Consider the following 23,681-nt stretch of genomic DNA (forward strand, 5'->3'; position numbering starts at 1 on the left):
TCGTCTGGGATCTTTTTTTCCCCCCTCTTTCCCCCCATTTTTATATTATTCACACTATATTTCTGCCTTAAATAAGATTGAAGAAGAGACAGTGGAAAAAAACAAACCAAATAAAAAATAAACAAAATGGCATGTGATGCATTTCATTGAGTAGGACAGCACGTCAAAGACCTTTTTATGTTTAGGTGTTTTCAAATTTATTATGGAGACTGGAGACTAGCAAATAAAGCTTCCTCTAAACAAATATTCCCAGTTCATAAAAAAGTGTTGCTTACAACGCTGATCCAGTGCTCAAGAACAAAAGCTTTAAATGGCTTCAAAATAAATAAAATATGGAAGTCAATGTTTAGCGTTTGTTGCTCCCTCATATTTCTAGGCATTTTGAATGGTTTGCTTTTCAAGTTTTCAGGGTTTTGTTGCACTCATTAAGTAATCTCTGAGCGTAAACAGACCAAATAAAGACCAAAAAAAGAAATCCACAATTCAATGTCCCTGTTTTCCATGTATCTGAACAAATTTTTTTCAGCCTCCTTCATTTCCTTCATTTCAACTCCTGAAAAGTACACCTCCAATCTAACTAGTCCCAATAAGTACAGACGCGACATACTGAGAGAGGAGCTTCGTGTTACTAAGGTACCGCGAGCGAAGTAAGCATTATCAACTGTGAAGTATAGAAAATTCCAACTTTCTTGATGCTTTGAACGCATCTCCACCACCTTTGGCATGCTGTTGCCAGGACAACAGGTAAACTGTGCCCTGAGCAGACATGGCGGAGCTGCTGAAAATAAGAAGTGAAGTTGAAGAGTTCCATAAAGAATACGTCTATAGAAACAAGTATGTGTTTTAAAGGTATATGGGTACTTTTTATTCGGATATTCCAGACCATTGTGGCTGTTGTGAAGCGGTTTGGCAGTCAAAGCCAAATCGTCGACGTTACACAAATTGGCGTTAGCTAGCTAGCTTACGTTACTCAGGATGTCAACAAACGTCAGCGTCCTGCCTCGAATAGTGAGGATGATCCGTCTACTGCACGTTGGCTTTCACTATTTTCACGCGGTTGCTCGTTACAAATACGGCTGTTTTAATGTAGACAGTAGAGAGTTTTTCTTATTTTATCCACATTTTCTTGTTTTAGTCCACAATTTGGGTTTACCAGTTAATATAATGTAACTTGTATCCATTGGTTCTGGTGTCGTTACAAAGGGAATGACATTCTGAAGCACCTGCTGAGGAGCAAATAACACATGGTACCCACAGCGTTTGAAATTACAAATATCAGTATTGTTTGTATGGATTTTAACGGATGTCAAAATACAACATCACAGTAAAATAATGTAGTTACCTGTTATTTTTATGTGACTGTGCTTTAGCCAAGCTGAGGAGAGCAGGCAGAAAGAAAACCAGGCTGCCACCCAGATTCAGAGCTGGTTCAGGGCCTCCAAGGTGCAGGCCTACCTCAGGTATGTGTATGTCTGGTGAGTGTGTGTTGGTCCAATTTTAATTTGTAAACTAGAAAAATAGCCTTTCGGTACTCCTTTATATGCCATAGGCAAAAAAGAATACAAGCCTTAATATTTTATATGCCAATTTGTGGCTTGTTTTTTCCCTCAGGCGTTGAAAAACATTCCAACAGTACTCGAAGAGTTAATTTCAAGGGAAACCCTGATACTAGCTCACTCTCATAATTATCCCACTTCTAGAGCTTTGCAAATGGCCTGGAGGAATAAATGTCGCTTGCACTCTGTGCTCCTTTCACACATAGAGAAATGAATGTCTCTTTCTCTGTGCTTGTTCCTATACTGTGACCCCAGCACCATTCTGCAGGGTCAGCAGACAAACTTCCAGACAGTAGGTTAATTCAGATTACTTTAGTTAATTGATCAATGTGTTAAGTGGATAATTAGCAACAATTTTAGCTGCCTAAGTGCAACTCCAGGGTTGTGCTATCCCCACTATAAGCATTGATTTTCTGGGCATATGAATGGCCTTTTGGAAATTGATGGCCTCATTGGAGGCAGAGAATTGCAGTGGACTTGCATTTAGAGTATGTTTGAAGATGAATACAAATGTGTGCTGCCGACTAAAGGGGGTGGAAGGCTCATCAGACATGATCGAAAAGCCTGGAGAAGCAGAAGTGTTCTGTGTGTGTCTTTGTTAGAGTGTGTGTTTGTAAGTGTAATGTTTCCCTGACCTTTTAATTGAAGTCCTTTACATCCTAACATTTGTATGCAGTAAAGAAAGCCCCTCTTTTTTTATGTTTTAAAAAAAAAGTGATCACAGTTTATTAAAGGGATAGTGATTAGAGGGAATTGTTGTGGTTAGTATTTATTGTGTTGCTCCCTCATATCTCTAGGCTATTCAATTCTTTTGCTTTTCAGTTTTTAAGTTAAAATCCACAATTTAATTTCCCTCCTTTCTGTGTATCTGGATAACTTTTTTCAGTGTTTTCCTTCATTTCAACTCCTAAAAAAACTGCACCTCCAATCCTCTCTGAAAATGACTTCTTTTACAGGCATCTGCACAAGAAGGCAATCATAATACAGACGATATGGCGGGGCTTCACAGCAAGGGCATGTTTCAGACAAATGGTGAAGGTAAGCTAGCGCCTGGAACAGCTATAGATATATTGATTATGTTATGATAGCATGCATTAGAATTCAATTGCTATATTCCTAAGTCCCTGCGTCTGACCTTAAGAGATATAATTCACTCATTACACATTGGGAAATTAGCACTTAGGAAATATGATGCAATATGATAAGGAATTCCATCTATATCTCGACTCCTGGGATGTATATAGAAAGATGAGTGTGGAGAGGAATAAAGAGAAGGAAAGAGTAGAGGAGTTTGTGTGTGTGTAGTGTGTGTGTGTGTGCGCGCGCGCACGTGTGCTTTAGTAGAACAAGCCCCATTTTCAGCATATTGCCTCCAACTGCTTCTTAATTGAACAGATTGTTGATACCGGATCCAATACCCAGCGCTCTCACGTATAATTTTCCCCTGGATTGAGTTTTGTAAACGTATCACAACAAGCTATTTATCATGCCTGTAAATTGACTGTTTGCTAAAGCATAACTGCCAGCCGCCGTTTGGGAGGCGTTCAAGAAATGGAAAGGGGGGGGGGATGGGGTGGGTGGTTGGCGTTGAGGGGTGTTGAAATAAACGATGAAGGATGTGTCACTACACACATATGGGCTAAAAAGAGGCTGTTTGGTCTCATTTGGAGACAGACGAGCGCTAATTTGAATCACTTAAAATTGCCACAGTGCACTATTTTGAATTAGCCCAGAGAGATTCTCTTCTTCCTCTTTCCCCGCTCTCTCTCTGTACCTCTCTCTCTGTCTTTCTTTTCCCCTCTCACTCTTGCAGACCTTATCATGTGTAATGTGACGTGCACAAAGCCTCATCTCAAAACATCAAGCTGAATTTACAACCCTCTTTCAAGTCTTTGTCTTGCCTCCCCTTCCTCTCCTCCCTCTCTTCCCTGTCATTATTAAAAAAGACGTGTTGAGATATGAATCCCTTTTATGGCCCGCTCTCCGGTTTGCTCCTGAAATGTGCCCCCAGTGGTCGGCCGGCACGTTTGGTGCCGCGACGGCTCGTTGAGTGCGCCGCTGAATATTCTCTGGCCTTTTGTTTGTCACTTCTGGCAGAGCTGTCATTGATTATGAAATCCAGAGGAGAGCGTTTGGCCGTCATACATCTCCATTAGCTCGCTGCTTGACTACCATAGATTTTCTTGGCCCTTGTCTGCGTTGGTGTATTAAGAGAGTACCGTCCTCCCCTTGATACAAAGTCCTGCTAACTACACACAGACACTCGCGCACTCTCTCTCTCTCTTTCCTCTTGCTCCTCTTGTCTCTCTTCCTTGCACTCTCTCCTTTTCTGCCCTCCTCCACCCCCTCCTCTACAGTGGCCCTATCTGTGCTGCCTCTGTGCAATGTATTATGTATAAAGAGCTCTTTATCTTTGACGCCTGCTGTGGACAGATCAGAGGGCTGGGAGACAAGATGTAACGCCATCTTTTCCTTTGTGTTCACAGGCGGCATATTTTATCATGAAGATGAATTTCTACGAGGAGATGGCGGTCAGGGTAAATATCTCCACAGTGTCTTGTTTTAGCAAATGGAGTGTCGTGGTGGGGGGACACTCTGTTTCGCTGTGTGTGCCGCGAATGGGAGGCCCCATGAATAAGCAGCCTGTAAGCACTTCTGTGCAAAGAAATTGTCCATCATTGCAACTTTTTTTTAATATTGCCTGGGTTCTTTTTTACATCAACTTGGTCTGATGCATAATTTTGTCCCATTAGAATCAGGTATAATACACAAAATATATCATTACAAGTATGCTATTTTTCTTTTTTCAAATGACATAATTGTGTTTTGATATATTACACATTAGATGGATAGCATTATCTACTTTTTTATATAAAAACTTAAACCTTATCTTATTTATGCACAGTGCTTCTGAATCAAAGTATTTTCTGAATGCTCGATACTTTATCTCAGTATTTGCCCTTTATTGTATTTTATTAATTTTTTTTCTCAGTGCTCATACCCATCAAATGCATCCCCCTCAGCAGCTACTACTGTTCAGCCCATAAATCATCACACCGTGGCTGTGACTGATGCTTTGGCACTTTTACACAAGGATATTGCGCAGAAACCTTATATTTTTACAATTCCATATAGCCTAATGTTTTGGCTAACAGCTTCATTCTGCCTGAACCATTAAAAGGGTTTTACAGGCCAACAAAAAAATCCACTAGTGTTTATTGAAGAGGGTGTGTCGCTCTTCAGCGGGACCGAGAGGGTTGCAATATTTTCAGATTGGTGCAAAAGCCTGGAAATTGAGGCTTCAAGTTTTACACTTAATAGAAACCCAAACAAATAAAGCTGACCACCCTGCCGTTTCAATAAATGTCACATATTAGGAGAGACATAGATCCAGGAGTAGTGTTTGACCTAGCTGCTCTAGGTCATGGGGCGAAAGGTTAGGGGTGATGTCACCATGTAGAGCAGAGCAGAAGCTTCTGAAGTTTGAGAAAATGGACCTTTATTACCCGTATAAAATAACCAGGGTTTCCTAAAGGAAGCAATAGGAATTTTAATAGAAAACGAAATATATGTGAAAATGCCAGGAATTCAAGGAGGTCCTGGGTTTTGAACCCCACTAGGGCCAAATTACGCTTTTCTGAACTGAGTTATTTTATTCTTTTGTGTTTGTCTGGGTTTTCTCTGGTTTCTCTCACCCCAAGAGACATTTGTGAAAGTATTGGGAATACTCCTGCAACTGCCCTTGGCCAAGTCTGTGGCCTCAGAAGTGGAGTTCATCCCTGAGTGCTGCTCACTGCTCCTAAAGATATCATGGAGCAAATGCAGAGACAAATCGGTCGATTGCTCAAGTGTAATTTTGAAATTTTAGATTAGTTAAAGATACAGTAACTATGTATAACAAACACATAGACCTTCCAACAATATTCTTTTACTCTGCATACCAGATGTAAAGGTTGGGTAACAGAATGTAAGGATTTCTTAAATTTCAAATATCCTGCAAAGTATTGGCAGGACTGTGAGCACTACACTTTAATCTCAGATTGTCTCCTAATGCTTTGGCCTTGTTTGTTCATGTGTATGAAACTGAAGGGAAGAGAAATCTATGTACACAAATAAATGAGTGAAGGACATCTGTACTCACAGGCCATCGTTTACCAAAGAAATATTCAGTCTGTAGATGGAGAGAAAGAGGGAATGAGTGAAAGGGAGAAACAATCATCTCAGAGTCCCCTTGTGACACTTCCTTTGAATCAATTTTGATTCTTTTCTTTTTCTCTCCCCTCCTGTTGTCTTTATCACGGCGTGGTAGCTAACAGAGGATAATGTATTAGGGCCGTAATAGAAACCAGTGTTTACATGCCGCACCTCGGATTTGTATTAGATTCAACAGCATCGATTTCACTAGTCAACAAAGGTCAGCAAGAACTCGGGAGGCGGCAATTACTTTATTTAAAATTATCTATTGACTGGCAGATCAATGCTAATTCTCATTTTGCTCTTTGTTGTTTTTCCCCATCCTCCACTTCTCCTCTCCTCTCCTCTCCCCTCTTCTCATAGTGTGATTATTCTTTTACCTGCCATTGTTTTAATCTCCTAATTAGTCTGAAGGACATCCGCCCCCTTGCTTTAAAATGGTCCACTGGTGTGTGTGGGTGTGTGTGTGTGTGTGCTAGCTAATCTACAGCCTCCACAATCAATGTGGACTGATACAGGTAAATGTATGGAGCTGTGACAGCTGTCTGTACCCCCCCTGGATTGTCCCTCCATCCCTACAGGGAATAAATCTGCACGTGTGGTCATACGTGCTTTAAAAGGGTTTAAAATGAAGACCTGAAAAAAACATTTGTCACCTTGACCTGCCATAAAACATTACCTTACTGTCTGTGAAGAGCAAACCTATTCAGTTTTAGTAATTAGCAAAATTGCTCTGAGAAACATCAATTCCTCGATGTCTCTAACAGTTAAGACTCAAAGTTGCAGCATTTACCAACTCTCAACATTTCCCCATGTTGTTGGGAAAACTTCTGATGAAAACCCTCTGTCATGCTTTAATCCCTCACAGATCCAGCGTCGATGGAGAGGATTCTTTGTGAGGAAGTATGTTCATAGTTTCTACGCACGCCAGAGCTATCTGGAAGGAGTCAGGAGGAAAAATGAACTTGTCAGGTAAAAACTACTGAAACAAATAGTGCTGCATACGAGTCTCAAAGGAGGGCTCATTCATATTAACATTATTTAATGGTAGCCCGTTTATATTATACTGACTTTCCTATGTAACCCGCATCCAGTTCTGTTGTTTTTAAATATTTTTTTTTATTTATACAGTACACTTGACAATTTTTGTAAAGGTGTTGGAAAGGAATTTACAATTACAATACAATGCTTGACAACTCCCCCTATCTTTTCCCATCTCTCTTCTCTGCCTCACTCACTCTCTGCCTCGCTATAATTTTGTTACATTTACTCTTTATGTGTTGTGGTAAAACATATTTTTGCCCAGGGACCACTACAGGTCCGCGAAGGGAGTCAGATGGTACGCGTCAGTCAAGATGAATTGATTTGATTAGCGTAAAGGCAGTCGGTTAAAAGGTGCTCTTGTGTACCCATAACCTTAAAATGTGTGTGTGTGTGTGTGTGTGTGTGTGTGAGAGAGAGAGTGAGAAAAAAAGAGAGAGGGAGGGAGAGGTGTCGGTAAGATGTATACATGCGTTGCCGTTACCTCAGAGGAAGAGAATGAAACAGGCAGAGTGAGAAAGGATAGAAGAGGAATAGAGAGAGAGAGAGAGTAAGAGAGAAAGAGAGAAGTCCTCTAAAGCGCTCGAGGCTAAGAGAGAGAGAGAGAGAGGGAGAGAAGTGAACGATGTGAAGAAATTAAAAATTAGCCTCTGATTTGAACCGCAGCTCGCGCATTAATAAAACATCCCGTGCTCCGGGGCTTACTGCTAGAGATACGCCATCTTTTATTTTTGACAAAAAAAACCCCATCACGTTTAGCTAATAGTCACATTTTTAATGTTGCTAATATATTTTACCGGAAAATATCTTTAGGCTTCTGCTAAAATTAAATGTAAATTTGTTAAAGTGCTCCTTGGATCACTGACTTCACCCCTCACTTCCCCACCAGCGCTTCACCTTTCCTCCGCACTCCTTGGCCCTTTTAGAGGTAGGGGGAACCAGGCAGTTAAAGTCCATTAAGGGAGTGTTGCCTTTTTGAGCAACACACAAAGACATACGCACATAAACACACACAACTTTGTTAAGTGTTGTTGACTCTGACAGTAATTAGACATATAGAGGCTGTTCTTTGGACTTGGTGTCAAATGTATTATTGTTTATATGTTTATCAGATTCAACCTTGATATCTTGTATTTTGTATACATTTGAATATCCACCTTATTCCTAGCCCTGATGTACCTTGGCTTTAATCCTTGTTCTTAGAGCGCTTGGTAGGCCTTATCATTCTTTCATGAAAATATAGGTTTGCGACTTTATTGAGTAAATACTACTAACACTGTTATTATTTCTTAGCCCACTTAACTGGCACTAGTTCCACCAAGCACCAGAAGTGTCCATACCCATAATGATTTCCCCAGACCTCCCAGGGTAACGCGTGGATAGGTCAAAAGGGGTTTGCAAATCATTTTGTTCTGTATTTATTTGGGTTTTACACAGCATCCCAACATTTTACGTTTTCCATGATGCCTTTTCTTAAAATGTAATACAAAGAGCGAAAGTAAATAAGAGCAGAGAAAATGTGGAAGTAAAGATTTTTGAACATAAAGTATATTCAAGGAGCCCAAGATTTAATAATATCTTCCTGTTTGGTCTTACTGTTTCATTATCAACTGTGTGACACACACACACAGGCAAACACAGCCCCTCCTCCACAGTGGTTTGGGGTGTTGAGGTCACTTTCTCTCCAGTTAATCACATGTTTATTTAGTGCTGGCGGGGTCACGATCAATTAACGCCGTGCCGGCATTTATTTAAAATATCCTTTCTGTGTTAGCTGCTGAGCCCTCGGATCGCACGCTGCCTGATCACTCACCCCACAAAGGTCCGCTTTTTAATCCACCTGCTCCCTCCCTCTTGTAAGTCTGTCTGTCCGTCCAACCCGCTGCATAAATTATTCAAAGTTGGACTAATGGTCCCCATTTAGTGTGGGCTGATCGGCTGCGCATGGTAATGATATAGGAGTTATACATAGACTGCCGAACCTCTCTCTCTTCTCTCTGACTCTGTTTCAGTCCCCTCTTTCTCGCTCATGACAGATCTCCCCCGCACGAAACCATCTGTGTCATTTCATTAGGTACAGCATCCAGCTAATACACGCTACTTGCACTACCCTCTTCTATCCTCTGCCCTCACTCCGCCTCCCTCCTTCAATCTCCTCTCTCTTTCTCCTTCTCTTTCTCAATCTATTTTGCTCTGTATCTTTCTCTCCCTCTCTCTCAGCCGCCTGTTCACTGTGCTCCAGTGTCCATCCTCATTCATCCTTCCTCTCCTTCTGCATAGCCTAATGAAGTCAGGACCCCGGCGCAGTCCCCACTCTGCCACAGTTTTTCCTTGATACCCCAACAATTTATCACTTTGTCAGGGAGACACTTAAAGTTCCTGGACTTTAATAAGGGCATGCGGTGGGACGATAGGGGCAATTAGGAAAGCAGAGCAAGCCTGCTTTGCATATTTACTAAATGTGCTGGTGTCATCGCTGCCGCCGCCACCGCCACCAACACGGCCTGTTGACTGCATGAATTATTCTTCTATCTGCAATAAACAGCTGGGTAATTATTACTGCGATAATCAGATAAATAATTCTCGCTGTGATGTTGCAACGACACGGCAAAATCTTTTAACTTATCCTAAAGAGAACGGGGGAGAATTTATGAGCTTGGTGTTGCTAGGCTGAGCAGCACTAGTTTTTTTTTTTTTTGCAATGCTGTCTCTCTTCTTCTCTCTACTTTTTCCCTGTCTCTCTTTACTGCTCCCTTCTTCAGTCCTCCCTCTCTCGTGTCCCTCTCAAGGACATTCATGAAAGGAGAGCTGCTATGGTGTAGAGAGTGCGGGCCTGCCTGCACGCCTGCCCTGCGATCAGTCTCCGCTTCTATGCGTCAGTCTTTCTTTTGCTGCTCTTTCATTCTGATCCAGTTTGGGTGGAGACAAGTTCACTCCTTCAGTCTGATTGGATTTGTATATTCTGTGTGTGCATGTGTGTGTTGAGGTGTAATCTGAGTGCTGTGCTCTCCCTGCCTCTTCAGTGTATAACTTTTACAAGTTAAGCCATGGAATAAAGCATGGAAAATGTATAAAGTTTTCTTTTTTGAAATTAGGAATATTTATTGGAGATAACTTCAAGACTATAGTGTTTGTTTGCTCCCACACCTTTTAGTGTTTAACTACTTTTAGTGAATCAGTTAATCAATCAGTCAGTCACTTAAATGAACAGGCTGTGTTATGAGAGTGTTGAAGGCTCAATACATTGAGCCGGTCATTGTCTGAATCGACTAGCTGACTACCACGTCCTTGCCAGCTATTGAATCATTTAATTGGAGCAATTAAATCAGCCAATCAGGTCAAGCCTCCATTAAATATTTAGAACTTGGCCAATTAGCTGCTCTGGTGCTGGCCTGGACGACCGCAGGTGTGGCCTGCCGTCCCATAATGCCTCACTCTCTGATATCCCATCAGCCCTTGTTGCCCCTTGGTGAACCGGGGAGTAAATAATTGAGGGAGAAATGAGAAATTTAGCTGTACTATATTAGCCATTTAAATAAGTTCAGTCTAGGGTGAAAATGTCAGTCAGAGTTTCAGTTATTTGAAAGCATGCCTGACTAGTTGTGTCACAGTTCAGCAGCCAGCAAAAGTAATCTGTAATCCGAGTGACTGCTCTGCATTATATGGCACGCTAAGCACATTATAAGAATCCAATATTTATTATAATGGAGTATGCTAGTGACAATTATATAGCATGAAACTATACAACATGTGAATGACATGAAAGTATATCGTTGATGGCAATACAATCTTTAACGGAAAAGTTCCAGCCTTAAGGGTGACTCACAAGGAAATACTGCAAATATTTATTCCCTTTTATTTTTTTATTTACAGGAATCAACCAAGATGATTCTTACCAAGGCATAAGTTGAGGTTAATAAACCAGACATAACAATAATACATTCAAAATCTTTCTTTCTTTCTTTCTTTCTTTCTTTCTTTCTTTCTTTCTTTTTTTCTTTCTCTCAATTTCACTCAGTCAAACACGCACACGCACAGACACAGGGTGCAATGGTGCACGTGCTGCGTGCCGAACAGGGCTAATGAGGGTTGTATGTTGTGGCGGCTGGTTGGGTCGACACAGATCGAGGTGCCTTCAGCCGTTACAAATCTGTTTGGCTTTTGTCCACTACACAGCAATTAATAACACTGGGGCTGGAGGCAGGGAAGCAAAGGTCACCCATTCAGCCTGACAGACAAACGCACGCGCACACACATACACACAAAAAAACACATATGGACACGCATACAAGCAAAACTCTGTGAACAAATAGTATGAACACTGATACACACAGGTCGGGCACACACAGACATATGAGAACAGGTCCTGACCCCTGAAAACATTGGCAGTCAATTTTATTAATGCAAGAACGAACAGTAATACACACACATACTGTAAACACACACATGCACCGATCGGTTTGTGAACCAAACTGTCCCACAATAAACCAAAACTTTATATTTCATATTAATAAGTAATATCCATGTTAGCCAGGTGGACAAATAGGGGCCAAGCAACCTCTATATCCTCTCTCTCTCACAAACACACACACACACACACTCACACACACACATGTGGGCACGTGCACGCTCACAAGCGTATATAGACACACAGCCACACATCCGTACACAAAGTGTTAAATTACTGTGCTTAATATTACATAAATACACAGACACATTTAGACTTGCTCTCATTCTTACCACACTCACTCACACACACACACACACACACACACACACACACACACACACACACACACACACACACACAGGCACACACACACTCACACGCAATGCTCTGCATATTTCATTTATTTTGTAATTTAATCTGGTGCTGAGGAAGGAATCAGAATGCAAAGGCAACGGAGACGGTGTTGTGATTTCTTTTTAAATGTCAGTAGCTGCAGAATGTGTTAACCTCACATTACAGACACACTATGAATATTCTGATTCCTCTGTGGAGGCTTGTAATTGAAAACAGAAGCTGGGTAGTGAGAGAGGCAGTAGAGAAGGAGGACAGGAAAAGAGAAAAGAAATAAAGGATTGTCGAAAGAGCTATAGCTTCGCGCTCAGCTCTGTGTGTGTGTGCGCGTCTCCACATTATCATGGCATGTGTGTTTTAGTAATTGTTTCCAATTCCGTTTTTAAGTTATTACCCCCTTGTAACAATAAGGCTGTGTGATTGCAGAATGAAATTGCTGTGTATGGGCTTTTAATGCATCCCATTTAGCCAGCTCCGCTTAACAGATGTCACAGACAGACCTGTCCTGGCTGCGGTGATGAAATATATCCATCATCCTCCCACTTATAGCCTCTTGCGCTCTCACTTTGCTTTTTTCTGTCCAAGCACAGTCATTCTGTTTTTTTTTTTATTCTCCCACAGCTCCTCTGTCTTTCCGTGTCTGTCCCAGTCTCGCTCTTATCATTAGGTGCTTTGTTTTTTTCATCCATCTGAAGGACACTTCAGAGAAAAGTCAGCCTTTACAACAGAGGACTGTGTTCTAAATACAAACTAACATTTGTACATATGTAGTTACATGAAGTTTACAAGTCTTTTCTTTATTACGTGTTAAGCTATAATGTTTTCTGAATCTCTGGATAATGTGTAACCTAACATGGTCGGGAAAAGGTATCATCAAGTCATTAGTCTTGTTAAATTATATATGTAGGAGCAGTATACAGTCAGTCAATGTCATTGAGCAAATGAGCATGATGAACTATTGAAACCTGTATGATTTAGATTGATTTGACTACTTAAGCAATGAAATGGCATCATAGAAAATGGTAAATAAATACATTTTTCATCACACTATTTATTCATTGCACAGTGTATATTCATCATGTTTATAAGCGGACTGTGATCCCTTTCAAAAACACATCATGGAAATTCTTTAAATGTTTCATTAAAAGTTTTAAATTTCAATCATGAAAATAACTGTGTATGGTGTGTGTGCACTACAGGAGGGAGCTGGATGAAGTCGAGGAACTCCAGAAGAGAGAGAGAGACTGTCTGGAGCTGGTGAAAGAGCAGACAGCCAGGGTCCACCAAGCTCACCGCTTACACCACCTCCTCAGTACAAAGCAGGTTAGCCTACAGGATACATAAACACACACACTGTCTCGCACCATTTGACATAGATATGATGACATTAGATTGTGTTTCCTACATAAAAATATTCTACCTATATCACATTAAGCAGGTAAACAAGCAAATCCCAAGCTATAACAAAAATCAGCAAAATGGAAGTTTATGATCAATATGTACAACAGGTTTTTTATAATAATCATATAATAATATAGGCATAACTTTTTTAAAGTACTAAGAAACATAACAAGATTAGATTAGTGCTTTTTAAGTTGTATCAGAGACATTATCAATAATGGTGTCAGTATTGTTATCGATGTATCTCAATGTGAAGCCACATCAGATAACACAATGTTAACCATTTACACTTATAGCAAATTCCTCATTGTCTAGTGTTTGTCTGAAATGTACATCCCATACAGGATAATATACAGGGAACATCACCGACTCACTAGAAACTTTGCACTCAGGAAGTTAGTGCACACATTAGCCACACATGCACACTCCCGCACAGCTAAAGATACAGCGACCCACAGAGACAATGAGAGTTTCAGACGGGGAGTTCCTCCAGAAACAGGCTGCAGAGAAAAGAGGGAAGATCTTACTTTTTTTCCTTCTTTCGTTAACACAGGTGGGCTGTGTGAAGCTGAGATGTGTGCGTGTGTGTGTGTGTGCGTGTGCGTGCAACTGAGTAAGTACGTGTCCTCATGGCTCTTCTGATGTGCTGAGTGGAGTATTTTAGTGCTTCCCCTGGCACAGGTGTGCACGTATTTGTGTGTGTGTGTGGCATCTACGTATCTTTGTGACTCCCCACTGGGATCATAATGAAGACAAAGCACAGTGGTCACTGTTGATTCAGCACCACTACTCCTCTCTCTCTCTGTCTCTCTCTCTCTCTCTCTCTCTCACCCTCTCTCGCCCACCCCTTCATGCTTGTACGACCAGCATTGTCATCATATGGCTTACTACCTACTTCCTGCAGGCACCCTGTGTTCGCCAAAGATGCTCACATTCACACAACTTACAAATATTTTATTTTGAAGGAGATGTAAGCTGGAGTGCCGTTTTTTTATGCCGTTTGACTCTTCGGATGCTTTGGATTGACTGTGTTTCCCCATAATGTTTTATTATTTTATGTATAACTATATTGCATATTTTATAAATAAGCAAGAGGGAAAGAAAGATAAAAAAGGAAAAGTTTGTGTGCTCTTCCCCGCCCTCTGTCCATCTCCTTCTCTCTATATATCTCTCTCTCTCTTTCTCTGCATATGGCAGGGGACTCTTTCCCTTCGTAGCTCTGACCTTGTCAGCAGTGAATAGATGGCTCTCCCACACAGTTCATCCTTCCTCACTTCTCGGACCCCAGCCCACACACACACACACACACACACACACACACACACACACACACACACACACACACACACACACACACACGCGCACACACACACACACACACACACACACACAGCTTACCAAAAGGCCCCAAGTCCCTGTGACAGAGACAGAGATGGTGTGTTCCTAGGGTCAACATCATTGCTCTTCCCGTAGCTAGGTTGGTACTTTTGGGCTTGTATGTGCGTTTGTGAGTCTGTGTGTAAGTGTGTGTGTCTTTAGGAGTGGAGAGGATTACGCTTGTCTGTGTGTGTTTGAGTGTCCCCAGCCTTCTGTCCCTTCCGGTTTGAGTTAACTGGGTACGCTCATCCCTGATGCATTTTATGGACTGATACTGAACACTGAAGAAATGTCATTGGAACCACAGAACATGATGATAGTGGGTTATGATTTGGGTTAGTTTTTTCAATATTTTGAGTACAAGAAACTTCATAAGTTATTGTTCAGTGGTTTGTTGTGCTTACATTTTATTCAGTCAACAAACTTTGTTGTAATTTTTTTTTTAATAATAGTCAGGTATGTCTAGTATAAAAATGATTCTTCTTTGCCATTTTGTTGTGATATTTTTTAAGAATTGGGACCTTTTATTAGGTCCTGCACTCCTCCTACGGATTATTACTGCACTACATTCGTAGGAGTAGTACAGCACCAAAAATGTTCTTTCAAGGACAAAATACGTCCACTTTCTGAGTTCAAGTTAAGCTGATGCTTGACTAAACAATGAGTTAGAAGGTATTTTAGAAGACAAAAAGGTAAATACAATTAATAGTAGTGGGATGTACTTGTATTTGCTTTTAATTATATATTAATAACCATGGCCTTTGTTTATTTCATTTACTGTTTATGTTGTTTTGCATCAATCTTATTTGGGTATACATGCCCACATTAATGATGCAACTACAAATATCGAATGGTCTAGCCACTTACATGGTTACATAAACTGAGAACTTATAATAATTGAATTCTTGGTGGTGTATGTTGCCTGAGGTCCTTCTCTTTTTTAACTTTCCACAAGTAGCTGTGGAAGGTAGAATTGATATTAATATAAACCAGTTGTGACTCTGGCTTAATTACATAAAACTTTTTTTTTAATGTACGTGTGCCTCCGCTAACTAGAATCAAGAGAATTGCTCTAGTTTTAAGAGCTGATTGACCCATTTTGACCCAACCAAAGTTCATGCATTAGCTCGATTGTCAACATTTGTGCTGCAACATCAGTCAAATAACTGCTGTTACCAAGTTGTGTCTCCAATCCATGTCTACAGATATCAGGGTCAGAGAAGTTGAATTAATTTCTCTGTATTCGTTCTGACTCACTTGACATTTACATCAAAAGTACTCATGCTCTAATAATGAAACATTTACTAATTAACCACTCTGTTAATATGTTATTTTAAAAAGAGTGAGGTTTGGGTCGATATAGTGGGAGCAATTTCCCACTTATGCCCTTTCTCTCTCCTCTCTCTCCGTTGTCCCAGTCTTTTAGAGTGGCCTAAATAGCAAGCGGTGTTATTAGCATATAGAGTAGATACAGAGTCCTCCAACTCAAAGCTTTGGTCTGGTAATTAACACACAGGCAAAAGGATCACTGTGATTTGAATAATTATTACTGAGGCCGTCTGTGGCAAATCTCTACCCCACTTCAGAACAGGGGAGGCAAAGTTTTGTATGTGTGTACGTGTGTATTTGTGCATGTGTTCTAGTGAACAACAAGAATCAAGACTTTTATAATGCCACATTTAAGACGGATACAGTGAGGTTGTCCCTGTTGTCTTTTTAGTTAATTTTTTTTATTTTGTGTCATGTCATGCATCCATTCCACCATCCATCCATCCATCCAACTCCAAAAGTTTTCAACAAAACTGATGTTTCACATTACATCAGAATATTGCTTAAATAATTACCAGTCATTAGTTTCATTTTAGGCTGTACCTGAAGATAGTTGTTCTGTTATTTAATGGACCTCCCTAATAAAAAAAACAAAAAACAAACAAACATATTTTTGGTTTTTCCACCTCCAAATTGATTTAATACATTAAAATGTTTGAGGAGTAAAATACTCTGGACATCCTGGTCCCCTCATTATAATCTAACAAATAATCCATCTGCATCATCCTTGATTTAAATCCTGTTGGAATCCTTGCATAATATCCTCTCAACCCTCTCTGTCTCAGACCTGATATGTTCAGTTGCACTACACTAATATTAAAAAAGAAAAAACTTGGAGCATTGAATCATAGTCATTTCCTCATAGTAAATCAGGAATGCTCACATGCAATATCACATTGCTCATAGTGATACTGTCTCTCTTAATCTATCATGTTCTCGGTAATATATGGTTAACCTCTCTCTCCCTCTTTTTCATCAGTGCCCAGGGGTCTTCAACTCTCCCTTCAGGCCAGCCCCCCATGAGATGGAACAACTGCTGAGGCAGGTCAAGTACCAGGCCCCCTCCAGGGGCATGGCTTGTCTCCTGGGCATGCCTGGCCCAGCAGCCCCCAGTTTCCCTGGGACTCCCAGATCCCCATGGATCAAAACCACTAGGACATTGTACTCCTCCAGGCCCATACTACCCCCCATTGCCAGCAAGAGACAGCAGGTGAGATGGTAAAAGCTGAGACCATGACAGACATTGAAGACAGGAAAATGGAGGGCAACAACATATTGGAGAAGATAGAGGAGACACAGATTATAAAGAGGAAAAATTTGAAAAATAAAGCATTAAAAAAAAGGTGAAAGCAAGTGTTTTACAAGTATCCTACTTATTGTAAGAGCCCCAACACCCTGTCTTTGTCTCACTGGAGATGGTTCTTGATGAAAGCAAAGATCCTTTAAAACTCCTTTTAAAGAAGAATGACATCATTAAAACATGGCAGACAGCTCTCATGGGGGCTACTGCATGGAGCCGCTTAGTGTCTGTCTTTTAGTGAATATATGTCTGAGTGTGTGGCTACGTGCTACTATCAAATGTTTCTGTGCCTCATTAATTCAATGTGGCTTGTTTAACCAATATATGTGTGCTGTGACAGGCAGGCAAGGATTTATTTGTAAATGTACTTTGATATAGAATATGTGACATATTTTGTCGTATACATTGCCAAACTGAGAACTCTAGTCTGATATTTCTGGTCCTGAAGATTCATTGTGTTATATAATATATTTTTTAATATAATGGGTCACTGGAAGATGATACCTTAAATGTAATATGCATCAAAGAGATAGATATAAGAAAAGGACAAACCGTTGTTTTGTTTCTATGGACCTCTGTGCTACTATATGCATATATAGTATGCATCTGCATTTGAAAATGACAAGACATGGAAGCACACAAGTTGACATATTATCAGGTTATCAAGTTTTTACGGCTAAACATCATGCCTTCTTACACATTCAGCAGAAACGTGGGTAAACCATTGGATTTCTCTTTCAGGCTACCAGACGTTATTCCACTATTCGCTCACCTGTTTTAATTGTTTTCGAAATGGTGAGTTGTTGGAAAGTTCTTTTAACATTTAACAGTGAGCGAATTCACCTGAAAGAACCAAAAATCTGTGTAGTAAATAGTCCTTTTGACATGTCACAGTGGGGAGAAGTCACAAGTGTAAATAAAGACAGTAATGATGACTGAATCCCATTTAGCTGCTTTAGTTTCAGGGCCCTGATGTTGTGCATACAAGTTCACTGTCACGCTGTCGTGGTCAACTCTAAAATAGAGCTGAGACATAACTAATATAATTAGTAACAGAGGTGTTTTCCAACAATGGCCGGTCAAAATGGCACCTGTAAATGGAGCTTTAAAGCAGTACAACAGTTGAACTTTTCAGCTGCTTATCAATTGAGGATGTATCTTACTACAGTTTATCTTCTTGTGCACATGTCTATGTACGCATGTGATTTTGTGTATGATCTGATGAGGAGCCGTTTCACCATTTGTGTTATTTACGCTCTGTAGCTCTTTATGGCAAAGTGCTTTCCCTATTATTAGTTTCTAGTAATGTATAACATAAGTGAGCAGAAATGAGCCGTGGATCCGTCTCATTTTATTAGCTGCACTTCACACACACACACACAGACATGTCTCTGGCTGGTTGTAGTTAAGGTGAGTTCATTTATGGTGTCAGGATAGTCTCCTGGAGCTGACATAGAGAAGAACACATTATTTATCTATATTTATACACATCTCTGTGTTTATCTGTTTGGTGGGTGTGTGTACGTATGTGTGTGTGATTAGTGCAGGAAGTCCCCCTTTCTTTCTTTTGCACTCACGCCTACACCCCACACCCCCTCCCTCCCTGGTGTGATAACTATCTAGTGGTGATGGATAAGGTTGAGGTGCTGGCTGTGGAAGTGGTCAGGCCAGGCCACCGATCCCGTGGTGATAGGAGCAAGGACAGGGTCCCCGTTCCTCCCTCTATCTCTCCCCTCTCATCCTCCCTCCTTTTTTTTAACACCAAACAACAACTGAAGGTCACCTCAAACAAAGCAACAACATTTAAGTTAATCTGCGCTGCACAAAGTTTAGAGGCTTCTCTCAGTAAAGAGCACTAACATACAGTTTCATGCTATATCTTTAAATGGTTGCAGTTTATTCTTCTTCACCTACACCTAAAACTTTGAACATTTGTTTAGTATTTGTAAAGGACAGTTTTTTTTTTTAAATGACATGATTAATGTAATTCTGCATCTAAATCAACAAAAACTAGAATAAATAAACAACAAACATTGAGATCTGAACAATGAAATTTCCGTATCACTAATAAATGCACAATCCTCCTACAATTTCTTATAAAAATACTGCTTGTGCTTTTAGAAATGTCGAAAGCTGACCTGTAAAATAAACACAATTGTATCTAAATGTACCCGATGCCTTTTGTGTGACAGGCATGATGCAGTCTCCAGGGGATGTGAGGGGGGAAGTGAGGTTAGACAGGGAACAGCATGAAAACTTATTGCTAACAGCGAATTTTCTTTGTCTTCGCAACTTTGATATGTCAGTAGACACCAGAACCCCATCACTCCAGGGTAGGAGCCACAATGTCAAGAAGATGTACAAGGAATAAAATTGACGGACAGCTGTTTTAAGTTTATATGACTTGTTTGTGAGATCTGGCTCCAAAAAACAGTTGGATGAATAAGATTGGGAAATTGGGACATTGATGACAAAGTCAGATTTCAGTTACAGTGAAATCTACTTTTGTTCTATTAAGGTGTTTTTTTTCGAAAGGCTTCAATGCTGTGATGATGTTGCCTCGGCACATGAAACAAATCCCAAAGAAATTAAAGATAAAGTGAAACTAGTAAATGCAGAAAAATGCAAATAAAGGATATTATCATTGAGAGAAGGGGAAGATAAAGCCTTTTTAAACCACAAGTGTCTCTCAGGTTAATCAGACAATATACTGAATGTGCAGCAGAGTAAGTGTGTGTTTTTTTTTATTCTGTTGCTTCTCTTCCATTTCTCTGTCCCTCACTTTTACTCAGGCATGCTTGGTTTTACTCCTCCCTCCTCCTTTTCTCTCTCTCGGTCTCTGTGTCACAGGAGGAGAGATGAAGAGGATTGGCCTCTGGTTTTAGCAGTAAGCCATCACTACCTGTGGGAGAGGGATCAGAGAAAGAAAGAGGCGGAGGTCTGAAACAGAAAGATACAGTGATCATTATCTGAGTCTGGTGTGTGTGTGTGTGTGTCTCTGTGTGTCTGTGTCTGTGTGTGTGGCGGCGGTTGTGGTTATTCCAGGGTCTGTTCATAGAGCCAGGGGAAGTGTGGGAGCAGCACGTGCATTGTCCTGACCTGACGTTGTGTCTGCAGACCTCTCAAACACTCCTGGAGGAGGCCCAGTATCGGTTACGACAACACAAGTCTGCGAGACTCTACAGGGACACTCTGTGAGAATAATACGCAAAAACACACCCACACACATAAAGGTTACACATAGGTTTCCCCTAATTATGTCATTTTTTTCTGTCATATACACCAAGGAATACATGCGTGTGAACACATACTTGAGTGAGCACATGTATATTGTATGCATTCAACACAGCCACAAGCAGATTCATGCAACATTAAGTAGCAAATGGACACATCCTTATTATGAAAACTAATGGGTGTATCCCTGGAGATTATTTGAAGACTGCTTCAGACCGGGGGTTTATTATAAACAGTCTCTCCCTGCTTTATTTCAAGGCTTGTATTAGTTTTAATTAGGAATCGTGCATGTGTATGTGTACGTGTCTTTGCTAAAACACTTGACTATAACCTCATTACTACTCACCGGCTAATCTACTTAGTTGTGTGAGTGTGTTTGAAGTACTGTTATTAACCCTCTGTTTGATCTGTCTCACACATTAATTTCCCTGCCTACAGTTGAAGACCACCCAATTTTCTTTCCTTTTTCTTGTCCAGTCTTTTGTCTCACTGAATTCAAATGACCAACCATTTTTTCTCTTTTTTTTTTTACAATACAGCTTGCAAATCTGTGTTTTTAACTTTTTAGCTATTTATTTAACTGAATTGTCTTTGTTTTTTGTGTTTGCTGCATCACCGATTCATGCTCATCCTAGTCTTATATTTCAGTACAGACTAACCTGAGTTCAACTACAAGCTTTATGACACATAACATATTGCTGTTGTTTCAGAGGAACAGGAAGTTCACTCCACCATCTGAGCCACAGCAGCAATTCTTTTGCCCAGCCAGCCTTCACCAAGAGCTTCAGATAGTAGATTACATGCTGACTCCAAGAGGAGGTAGGTCGAAAACTAGCAACACTAATTTTATTGTCATTATTATACCTTTATGCACTATGCACCAAAGTCAGTGTTGGATACCACACGTCCACCAAACCATCATCCATTAAGGAGAAAAACCTACATACTACATACTTTACATACTTAAATTGCTTTCACATACAAATCTTGTGTGTTACAGAGAATGATGAAGATGTTGTTAACCTCAATCAGATGTGTTGTTCACCAAAGACTTGAGGCTGAAACACACAATTACACAAGACCATGTATTTATTTATTTTTAATTGATATTTTGATATTTTTTTCACCAATTTTAAGACTGTCTGCTTATTTCCCCTTTATATAAATTAGCTGACTTATATAAATCAGGACAAGACATCTCATATCAACCACATCGATTTATAGTAGTCAGGATACAGTACAAAGAGAACCCACACTGTCTTGGGGGGCAATATGGATTATCATACACCCGTGACAAGACCATGTATAAATGTATCAAGATTATCAATATTTCACTTCGTCTCATTCCCAAGCCAGTGGTATTTGACAACCTGGGAATAAGATTCAACAATCAAAGATCTTTGTCCAGAATCACTCACTCAACCTTTAAAGATGCTCCTGCAATATTTTTGGTAGATTGTCAGTGCAACAACCTTAACTGTAAAATCAAGAGGTCTTTTAAAATCTATGGTCTGCTATAGGTTTAAAGTAGTTCTGTAATAATTTTATAGTGATCGTACAGTTCTTTTAGAAACCCGTGTTCAACCTATATGATCAAAGTCAGTCAATGTCAAACTAATGTTTAACTCAGGTCTAGAGCCTGGAGTTGAACCGAGGTCAGACGATTCTTGTCAACCTCTACAGACTGATGGCAGGCACAGCTTATCCAAGGGTGGTCTGGGTTTTGGCATGAGAGGTATTATTCTCCTCTAAAAGAAAGGAGGAAAACAGAGAAGCAGTGCAGCCTAACCCTTTCAACTTGAGTTGCACAAATTTGTCAAAAGTGACAGCAATTTAATAAATCGCCGCTCTCCATCACATGCATATGCACACCCACCCACACACATGCACACAATTCCCAGTTATGCCCTCCACTGCCCCCTCTCCATGTATACGTAAATGAGGTGCATGCATGGGTGTGTGAGTGTGAGTCTGTTAGAGAGAGAATGTGTGTGCGTGGGCCCTGCGGTCTGGTCCAGGCATTAGGTAATTGACTGTGTCTTTGCTCAAGGCCTTTCATGGATCACCGTCCTTTATTAGCTCACTTCCCAGCACACACACACACACACACACACACACACGCGTGCACACATACACACACACACAAAGTTCCCAGCAGCTCCACCCCAACCTCTTACCCCCCACCACCAGCACCCAGACCCAATTGCCTGGAAACGAGAAGCGAAACAAGAGAGAGAGGGGAGCAAGGGAAGGAGAGAGCAGCGACAGGGGAATGAACTAACACGGCCTCAGGAAGTGGAGATAAATAAGTACGGGGAGTGAGTGGGCGGGTGAATGGGGTCTCCTGCAGCTGACAGCAGGGGCCAGGGGAGCGGGATCAGTTTTGCTTGGCGCATCGACGTATGCTTTATTTGCCGAATACTGTGTTGATGGAAAGCTCGTAGGGTCTTTGAGCATTTGTGTTAAATGAAGGTTTTCACTGACGCTGCTAAATATAGCAGTTACCCTACACACATACAGACAGATGTTTGCTAAAGTCGACGAAGGCCGTAGGTCAAGGCATGAGCCATCATTGAATCCAATTTGCAACAAATAACCAAAAACTGGTTTATGGCTAGACAGTATTGTGATATATTCAGGGTTTCACAGAATGATTGAACAGTCAACTATCAAAACTGGTGGTCCACATGGTTGTAAAACAACCGTTCATCTGAGATGTTAGCAATAAGTGACATCGTAATGCAGCAGAGGGTTGACATAACTTTAGTTGTTGTTGAACATATTTGTTGAAATGGTCATTTTCTATGTCATGCCATGCAGATATTTAGAGAAGGAAAGACTACATATATCCCTGCAAGAAAGCAGTTGCATCGTTACTGCGTTACTGTTTCGTCGGAGGTCAACATTTCTGAGTCGGTATTTTTGACTTCAAAATTAAATGTGTCCCAGTGCAACTTCTCAGGAAAACATGGACACCTGCAGCAAACTGATGTTTGTATGGCAAGTCTGTGAACCAAGTTGGGTTAATCAGTTAATCCTCTCCCAGTTGAGACCTTTTTGACGAGTAGAGATCGTTGTTATTGGGTGATAAAGTTCTGATAAAAGTCCTGCGAGTAACTGACTGTTCATCCACATCATGGGATTAGTCACTGACTAAAAATACAGCTGCAGTGATTTCATCATGTCACCCCTCCATGCTCATGGTGTGCATGTGCTTGCTGGTACTCTCTGAGATACAAATAATATTGCTTGAAACCAAGTGTAAACCTTAATTTTTTTTTTTTAATTAAAATTGAGATAATGCAGCCATTGGTCAACTATTTACAAGGGTACCAAATCAAATGAGAAGCACGGCCATTTTCTCATAAACTTACACACAATCAACCTTGATTTTGAAACCAGTCGACCCCTGCTGGTCATTTGAAAGACTGCAGGTCTCAGACACTGA

The 23,681-nt window shown here is 40.6% G+C and overlaps 1 protein-coding gene across 2 annotated transcripts in view; it reads left to right on the top strand.

Moving 5' to 3' along the window:
* The first annotated feature begins 707 nt into the window (after window positions 1–707).
* spata17 (spermatogenesis associated 17) overlaps window positions 708–23,681 on the top strand; it is a 34,234-nt gene continuing 11,260 nt past the window's right edge. Inside the window, exons 1-9 of one of the 2 annotated variants that reach the window (XM_030413184.1) lie at window positions 708–834; window positions 1,371–1,460; window positions 2,513–2,594; window positions 4,043–4,093; window positions 6,619–6,722; window positions 12,792–12,915; window positions 16,679–16,909; window positions 20,045–20,193; window positions 20,944–21,052. In XM_030413184.1, coding sequence (XP_030269044.1) covers window positions 767–834; window positions 1,371–1,460; window positions 2,513–2,594; window positions 4,043–4,093; window positions 6,619–6,722; window positions 12,792–12,915; window positions 16,679–16,909; window positions 20,045–20,193; window positions 20,944–21,025 — 981 coding nt within the window. In that variant the 5' untranslated portion in view covers window positions 708–766 and the 3' untranslated portion in view covers window positions 21,026–21,052. Of the gene's footprint in view, window positions 835–1,370; window positions 1,461–2,512; window positions 2,595–4,042; window positions 4,094–6,618; window positions 6,723–12,791; window positions 12,916–16,678; window positions 16,910–19,849; window positions 19,877–20,044; window positions 20,194–20,943; window positions 21,053–23,681 lie in introns of those variants that run through there. The other variant, XM_030413185.1, reaches the window with a different exon arrangement.

This window comes from Sparus aurata, chromosome 4 (genome assembly GCF_900880675.1).
Source record: "Sparus aurata chromosome 4, fSpaAur1.1, whole genome shotgun sequence".
Taxonomy (NCBI): Eukaryota; Metazoa; Chordata; class Actinopteri; order Spariformes; family Sparidae; genus Sparus; species Sparus aurata.